At 52.0% G+C, this 8,850-nt stretch overlaps 1 protein-coding gene across 1 annotated transcript in view; it reads left to right on the forward strand.

Moving 5' to 3' along the window:
- LOC146426499 (uncharacterized) overlaps window positions 1-4,576 on the forward strand; it is an 8,767-nt gene extending 4,191 nt beyond the window's left edge. The window contains exons 5-9 of the mRNA XM_085083295.1: window positions 466-518; window positions 1,087-1,246; window positions 1,663-1,872; window positions 3,210-3,449; window positions 3,644-4,576. Of these exons, the coding sequence (XP_084939421.1) occupies window positions 466-518; window positions 1,087-1,246; window positions 1,663-1,872; window positions 3,210-3,449; window positions 3,644-4,065 (1,085 nt within the window). The 3' untranslated portion in view covers window positions 4,066-4,576. The remainder of the gene's footprint in view (window positions 1-465; window positions 519-1,086; window positions 1,247-1,662; window positions 1,873-3,209; window positions 3,450-3,643) is intronic.
- Window positions 4,577-8,850: the final 4,274 nt, after the last annotated feature.

Below are 8,850 nucleotides of genomic sequence, written 5' to 3' on the forward strand. Positions count from 1 at the left end.
GCCAATTACAAAGTGCCTTGCTCCTACTTTATCCCTGTTTGCTCCCAAGCACACTCTCCGAGCTGCATTCCTGAATTCTCTATCTGTTCTCCCCAAAAAGTAAAGGAACAACAGGGAATCAGTCACGGGGTCATTTCTTAACACTTCATCACTGGACTTCATCTCTACTGTTCCTGCTCCCTACCTCAGTCTGCAGTCCAATGAGTCCACCATGGTTCTTTCACAAGGGCTGCTCTCCTTCAGAATCAACCCTCTCCAGCTTGGCTTCTCCAAAGGCTCCACTTCCCCAGTGTCATGACTGAACAGTGTGTGAATATCTCCAAGCATGGAGACTCCAGAACGTGCCTGGGCAGCCTGTGCCAGTGGCCAGTGGTTGGTCATCCTCTCACTGTGTAAAAGTGTTTCTGATGTTCAGTGAGAACCCCCTGGGATTTTTTCTTTGTGCTCATTGACCATTGTCCTCAGTGACCATTGACACAATGGGCATCGCTGAGAAGAGCCTGGCCACGTCCTTCTGTGTCTGTACTTTCATGAAAACCTCAACCCGCTCCTGTTTCTCCAGGGCAAACAGGGCCAGCTCTGACAGCCTTTTTTACTTGGAGACAGGTTTCACTGAAACACATGAAAACCAAAAAAAGCCGAGTCCACAAGACAAGCCAAATAAAGAATTCATGCCCTACCTCTCCAGCAATAGGCAGGTGTTTAGCCTAGGTGATTTTGTCCCACAGAAGGACTCCTTGGGAAGACAAAGGCTGTCACTCCAAATGTCCCCTTCCGCCCTTTCCCTGAGCTTTATTTCTGAGAACCACGTATTAGTATGCAATAATTCTTTGCTCAGCTGTCCCCAGTGGTGCTGCTGTGTCCCATCCCAGCTTTTTGCCCACCTCCAGCCACTCACAGGAGAGACAGTGGCAGAAACAGAAAAGATCTCTGAGCATTGTTGAGCAAGAGGTTAAAGAGACTCCTGCCTATAACGCTCTTTGCTCACCAAGACAAAACAAAGCCTCACACGCTGCTGTCCCTCGTCCCTTCCTGCACTGCCCTTGCCGTGCCCCGGAGCCCCGCTGGCTGTGTCGGGGCGGGCAGAGGCGCCGGCGCTGCCCCGGCGAGGCGGGGCCGGGCGGGAGCGGCCCGAGCGCGGCTCCGCTCGGCTCCTGGGCGGCTGCGGCGGAGCCGGGGCTGGTCACCATGTGCGCCGGGCTGGGGCCGTGGCTGCTGGCCTTGGCCTTGTCCTTGTGGCCGGCAGGTGAGAGCCGGGCGGCGAGAGCAGCGAGCCTGGGGCGGGGGAGGAGGGAGAGGGAGAGGGAGAGGGAGAGGGAGAGGGAGAGGGACAGGGACAGGGACAGGGACAGGGACAGGGACAGGGACAGGGACAGGGACGGGGACATGGACAGGGACAGGGACAGCGACAGCGACAGCGACAGCGACAGCGACAGGGACAGGGACATGTGCAGGCTCTGTCCCGGGTCCGGCCGCAGTGTCCGGAGCAGCCCAGCTCAGCCCAAGGAGGGCTCACGGGCCATCGCTCCGGGCTCGGGGCTTTGCCGGGAGGCAGCGGGGCGGCGGCTGCGGCTGTCCCAGGCTTGGGGGCACCGGAACGGCGGGGGAACCTCCTCGGTCCGTGGTCGCACCCTGCCTGATTCTAGCGCTCTCTCTACGCAGGGCTCTGGGCACAGCTGAGGCTGGAGGAGGCTGGCGGAGGGCTGCGAGTGCCTGGGGAATCCGTGACCCTCTCCTGCCGCGGATCCGGATTCACCTTTAGCGATTACCCGATTCGGTGGCACCGTCAGACACCCGGAGGCTGGCTGGAGTGGTTATCCTTTATCAGCTCCCCCACGGGCAGTACAGTGGACTACGGGGCAGCAGTGAAAGGTCGGGCCAAGATTTCCCGGGACAATTCCCTGTCCAAGGCTGATCTGTCTCTTTGGGACCTGCAACCTCAGGACTCTGCCCACTATTTCTGTTCCATTGCACACGGGGACAGGAAATCATGCTGAGCTTTAACACAAACCTTCCGAAGCCTGGCAGAGGCTGCCTTAGATGTTAGGAATGTGAGAGGTGCCAGGGACCAGGAGCCAGTGGGTCTCAGGGCTGTTCCCAAGAAGTCAGGTGCCATCACTGGGCACCACAGGTGTTGCTGCCATTTACTGCACACTGCAGGGATTCTGGTTGATTGGCAATTAGATTAAGAGTAGAACTGTGAGCAATTACAAAGTGCCTTGCTCCTGCTTTATCCCTGTTTGCTCCCAGGTTCAGCTTCAGAACTGCATTCCAGAATTCTCTAACTGCCCTCCCCAAAAAGCAAAGGGACAACAGGGAATCAGGTGTGGGGTCATCTCTTCACAATTAATCCCTGGTCTTCATCTCCACTCCTTCATGTTCCCTCCTGCAGTATACAGTCCTTCACAAATGAGTCCACCATGGTTCCTTTACAAGGGCTGCTCTCCTTCAGAATCAACCCTCTCCAGCCTGACTTCTCCAAAGGCTACACTTCCCCAGTGTCATGACCAAACAGTTTGTGAATATCTCCAACCATGGAGACTCCAGAATGTGCCTGGGCAGCCAGTGCCAGTGGCCAGAGGTTGGACACCCTCTCACTGTGTAAAAGTGTTTTTCTCTGATGTTCAGTGAGAACCCCCTGGGATTTTTTCTTTGTGCTCATTGACCATTGCCCCTTCAATGGACATCTCTGAGCCACGTCCTCGTGTTTCTGTACTTTTATGAAAACATCAACGAGCTCCTGTTTCTCCAGGGTAAGAAGGGCCAGCTCTGAAAATGTTTTTAACTTGGAGACATGTTTCACTAAAACACATGAAAACCAAAAAAAGCCAAGTCCACAAGACAAGCCAAATAAAGAATTCATGCCCTACCTTTCCAGCAATAGGCAGGTGTTTAGCCTAGGTGTTTAGCCTAGGTGTTTTTTTCCCACAGAAGGACTCCTTGGGAAGACAAAGGCTGTCACTCCAAATGTCCCCTACCGCCCTTTCCCTAAGCTTTATTTCTGAGAACCATGTATTAGCGTGCAATAATCCTTTGCTCAGCTGGCCCCAGTGGTGCTGCTGTGTCCCAGCCCAGCTTTTTGCCCATCCCCAGCCACTCACAGCCGAGACAGTGGCAGAAACAGAAAAGATCTCTGAGCACTGTTGAGCAAGAGGTTAAAGAGACTCCTGCCTATAAGGCTCTTTGCTCACCAAGACAAAACAAAGCTTAACACGCTGCTGTCCCTCGTCCCTTCCTGCACTGCCCTTGCCGTGCCCCGGAGCCCCGCTGGCTGTGTCGGGGCGGGCAGAGGCGCCGGCGCTGCCCCGGCGAGGCGGGGCCGGGCGGGAGCGGCCCGAGCGCGGCTCCGCTCGGCTCCTGGGCGGCTGCGGCGGAGCCGGGGCTGGTCACCATGTGCGCCGGGCTGGGGCCGTGGCTGCTGGCCTTGGCCTTGGCCTTGTGGCCGGCAGGTGAGAGTCGGGCAGGGAGGGCAGCGAGCACGGGGTGGGGGAGGAGGCAAAGGGCAGATGCAGATGTTAGGAGGGAGAAGGAGGTCAGGTTTTGTCACTGTGCCGGGCCGGGGGCACCGGGACACCTGGACACCGGGACAACGTCCTCGGTCCCTGGTCGCGCCCTGCCCGATTCCTGCGCTCTCCCTCCGCAGGGCTCTGGGCACAGCTGAGATTGGAGGAGGCTGGCGGAGGGCTGCGAGCACCTGGGGAATCCGTGACCCTCTCCTGCCACGGCTCCGGCTTCACCTTCGAGAATCATTATGTTCGCTGGTACCGTCAGGCACCCCGAGGCAGATTCGAATGGGTGTCCTGGATAAGCCATTACTCATCTAAGATTGAATTTGGGCCAGCAGTGGAAGGTCGAGCCACAGCCTCCAGGGACAATTCCCGTTCTGTGGCATCTCTCAGCCTGCACCTCCTGCATGTTGGGGATTGTGCCCGCTACTTCTGTGCTGTTTGCACACAGGGGCAAAATCCTGCTGAGGTTCAACACAAACCACCCCTCAGCATCCCAGCTGTCCACCTCAGATCTGGAAGGGGCCCGTGTCACCCTGATGTTCAGGGTTGCTCCTAAAGAGTTGTGTAGACACAGCATAGTTTCCAAATGTTTCTAACAGGGACATGCTACCTTTTGCTCTCCCCAAATGAGCTCTAACCTTTGTGCTTGTCTTCTTCCCATGTGTCATACTAATTCACTTCTCACTCGCCCTAACTGCTTCACCTTTGAAGCAATTTTCCTGTTTCCCTTGGTTTGCAGTGTTACAGGTACCCAGTCCAAATGGTGAGGTGTGCGAATAGCACTGCTATGGTTTTGGACTCAGTTCATGTTCACTCAGTCCAGCCCACAGGTTTTGCCTGAGGGGTGAGCAGAGGAAACGGAATTCTAGATGGTCATTTGGGAGCTGAGTGGGAGAATGGGGAAGGCTGTGTATGTCTCTCCCAGATGTGAGATTCTAAAGGGAGCAAGGGTTTTTGAGCAGGTGAGTTTGCAGCTGCTGGATCCTGGACATCACAAGCAGAAACACAGGGACATGGCGGAGTAGATTAAGTGATTGCTTAAGCCATTGCTGTTTTTTATCCTTGTCTCCTGGCACTGCAGGTGGCCTGTCTCAGGTGAAGACAGAGGCCTCAGGCCCCTCGGTAGGGAAGATCTCGGAGTCTGTCTCACTCACCTGCCACATCTCTGGTGTAGCCATCACCGATAGCAGCTACGCGTGGGACTGGATCCGGCAGACTCCTGGCAAAGAGCTGCAGCACATAGCGATGCAGTATCCTTTCACAGGACTCCAGCACATCGCTTCAGCCTTCCAGACCCAAGTCACCAGCTCTGCAGACCCCTCCAGGAACCAGGTGTGGCTGCGACTGCTGTCTCCAGCAGCTGCAGACACAGCCACCTATTTCTGCAGCATGAGAGAACTTGAAAAGGGCACCATGCTTGAAATGCAGGCAGGGCCAGGAAAGAACTAGACAGAGGGGGTTGTGGTTGCTGCAAGACAAAGCTCTTCCCAGACTTCTCAAGTTAGTCTGGGCTGTCTTTTGCAGAAACAGACACAGAGGTACAGCAGCAACAACAGCAGCAGTCTCCCACAAGCACACCGCAAACCATGAACGTGTTGTTAACTCCTTCATTCCTTTCTCAGTGTCTCCCACAGGCAGAAAGAACCAGGGAAAGAGAGTGGGTTTGGTTTTTTTTAAAGAATGTGATGGTTTTGGTTTGAGTAGAGTTAATTTTCTTCATAATAGCGAGAATGGGGCTATGTTTTGAATTTGTGCTGGAAAGAGTGTTGGTAATTCAGGGATGTTTGAGTTATTGCTCAGCAGAGCTTACACGGAGTCAAGACCTATTCTGCTCCTCATTCCACCCACTGTGGCTAGCACAGGTCTTTCCCATGAGAAATCCTTTTGTGTTTTATAAATAAAGATAAGGTTTGGATGTTATTAAAAACAGTGTCCCAAGACTTGGATGGTGCAGGCCTGGCCAATCAGGCCTAGGGGGAGGTTTCTGACTGACCAATCTGGGTGACCTTTCAAAACTCTATATATATGATGAAATCAAAACAATAAAGGCCTTTTTCCTTCTTGCCACTTAGGACTGGATTCTTCTCTCTGCTAGCGGCTCAACAGCGACACACGCACCAGTGAGTAGCTGAGAGTGCACAAAATTTACGAGGGAACACAGCTGGTTCAGCTGACCCCAGCTGGCCAAAGGGGTATTCCAGGCCACAGGACATCATGCTCAGTATATAAAGATGGAGAAGAGGAAGGAAAGAGGACATATTGAGTGATGACATTTGTATTTCCATGTAAGCACTCTGTGTGATGGAGCTCTGCTTGTCTGGAGTAGGCTGGACACTTGCCTAACAATTGGAAGTAGTGAATGAATTCCTTGCTTTGCTTTGCTTGCACATGCAGTGTTTGCTTTATTTCTTAAATTGTCAACTTATTTATTAAACTTATGAATTTTCTCACTTTTACCCTTCCAGTTCTCTCCCCCATCAAAGAAAGGGCAAAGGAGCAAGCAGCTGTGTGGTGCTGAGTTACCATCTGTGGTTAAACTGTGAAAAAGAAACCCAATGAACACTGAAGGAGATGAAGTTTTAATGTGGAAAGGTGGAACTCAACTGCATTTGGACACTTCATGATGTTTAGGGAGTCTCACAATAACATTGCAGGAACACATAATAATAGTCAATTCATTAGATCTGAGGAACAAATGGCACTGCACAGGAACAGCATTGCCAAGGTGGACTTTCCCAGGACATGATGAAAAACTCTTTTTCTGCACTCCCAGCTTTGGCTCCATGTAAATAAACACAGGGGCTCTTCTTCTGAGCACTGACCGTTCATTTCTTTATTTAGAAGTGTAGGCTTTCATGGAAGACATGAGGAGACCAATGCAAATGCATCCATGGGCTTGTGTCCCTGAGCACAGTGCCTGAGGTATCCTGTATAGGAGCTACAGATGCCAGAGGGTCAGGCAGTTGTCCCCAGGCTTTGTCCCAATTCCCACCTTTGGCTCTATGGAAGGATTGCTGCAGTGCATTAATCTCACTAATTCAACACAGCACTGCCTGTCAGGACAATGTTATCTGTCTTGGAAAGGCTACAAACACAATGACAATGCCACTTGATTTCTTTTGTCACCTCGTCTTTTCTTTTAGGTGTCAGCAGCCCAGGGACCTCCCCAAGCAGATATTCCAGCTCACTTTTGAAATCACTGCTTTTAGCTGTCCTCCCCATAGTGGATGGACAGTGACTTACTGTTTCACCTTCAATATCTAATTTACCATGATCACCTGTAGTGCCTCCAAGGAATCCATTGCCAGGTGTTATTTTTTGTGTAGAATATCCTCTGGAGCAGTGTTAGATTTTCAGAAGTAGAACAATGCTGAGGAAGAGGAACACAAAAGGCAGCACTTCAAAGACATGAAAGTGGAGACATCACCTGGCACTGAAAAAAATACCCCAAATGTTTTTGTAGAACTGTCTAGCACGGTGTGGCGTACGTACCACAGTGATTGAAAACAACTGAAGCACCACACACAAACTGCCTCCCTCCCTTCTCTTGAAGAGGGAAATATGGTGCCCTACCTCATCTGTTTTTCCTCAGACAAGTGTGTGCACATATACAAATTTGATTCCCAGAATGACTCAAACAGCAGAAAAACCCTCCTATTTTTCCAAGACCAATTTCTTCAACATTCAACCTCAGATCTTAGCTCTTGCAAACAGGTCATTTTACACATTTGATTGCCAGCTCCAGCTGAACAATTTGGTAGGAACCTTCTGTATTTAGATGCTTGCATTTTAGCTCAGCATTACGTTCTTCTCTTTGTCTCAGAGCACAGAAGAGAATTTTGGTAAGAACAAGGATCCTTTTTAACTTCAGATCCCAAAACACCCAGAAGCAGATGCATGAAGAACAAGACCTGGGGATCAGAAAGGGCACTTCCCACAAGGAATCTCACCGCTATAGACATCAGAACAGGGACTGAGTCACTTATGGTTGCTTTGTGCTTACCCGTTATGAGTTTGTTCAGGAGCCCTTTGTTCATCATTTTGGTCTTCTGACACAATGCCTGACTTACTGCTTTGTCAAGAGCAACCATTCTTGAGGTTCATGGAGCTAATCTCTGAAAATGAGCAGCTCCCCTAGACCCCTCCTCTGTCCAGGACCATAACCCATGGGATTCCTCCAAGCAGATCCCTGAACAGCCCAAATTCTGCTCTCCTGAAGCCCAGGGCTCCAGTTCTGTTTTTTGCACTGCTCTCTTCTCCCTGGATCCTGAGCTCAAAATGTGCATGGTCACTGCAGCCAAGGCTGCCCCAACCACCTCACATCCACCACCAGTTCTTCCTCTCTGCCAAGTAGAGGTCCAGTTCAGCAGCCACTTGTGTCAGTAAGTTTGCCTCAGTACACTCCAGAAGAGTCCTTGATTGGGTGTGCTCAGCTGTGCTGTCCTGCCAACAGACACTTGACAAGCTTCAAGCACCCCATGAGGACTGGAGCTAAGGGATGTCCCATTTGTCCCAAGAAGGCCTTGCCTTTTTCTTCCCCATCAGGTGATGTGTAGTAGCCACCCACCACAGAGTCTCCACTGCTGCTGTGGCATCTAATCCTGACCCATCTGCTGTCAGCTGGCTCATTGCACATCCCAAAGCACAAATTCCAGCTCTTCCCTCAGAGAAAGGGCAACACCCACTCCCTGCCTTCCCAGTCTTTCTTCCCTGAAGCCTGGCTTCAGTCACTACAACACTCCTGGAAGCTCTCCCACCACACTTCCATGATCCCACAGCTCTGCATCCAGCCTGCAGAGACAGAACTCAAAGGCTGAGAGAGCTGGGGGTGTTCAGCCTGGAGAGGAGAAGACTCCTGGGAGACCTTAGAGCCCCTTCCAGCACCTGAGGTGCTCCAAGAGAGCTGGAGAGGGACTTTGGCAAAGGGCCTGGAGTGACAGGACATAAGGGAATGGCTTCCCACTGCCAGAGAGCAGGGTTAGATGAGATATTGGGAAGGAATTCTTGGCTGGGAGGCTGATGGTGCCCTGGCACAGATTGCCCAGAGCAGCTATGGCTGCCCCATCCCTGTCCAGAAGAAGTGTCCAGGGTCAGGCTGGACTGTCCTTGGAGCAGCCTGGGACAGGGTGGGGCATGGCTGCTATGTCTGCCCAAATGCCTCCTGGGAGAGGCAGGGATTGGTCAGCGAGATGGGTGGACACTGTACGGTGATTGGATGGGAAGGTGTATGATTGACAGGTGTGCAGCCAATCCGCCCCTATCCCGCCAATTGGAGGGTATAAACAAAGTTTGTTTCTTTGTTCATAAGGTGATTTTCTGAACACCACCTAAGGAGATCATA

The sequence above is a fragment of the Lichenostomus cassidix genome, chromosome 27 (genome assembly GCF_008360975.1).
Source record: "Lichenostomus cassidix isolate B80296 chromosome 27, HeHo_3.0, whole genome shotgun sequence".
Classification (NCBI taxonomy): Eukaryota; Metazoa; Chordata; class Aves; order Passeriformes; family Meliphagidae; genus Lichenostomus; species Lichenostomus cassidix.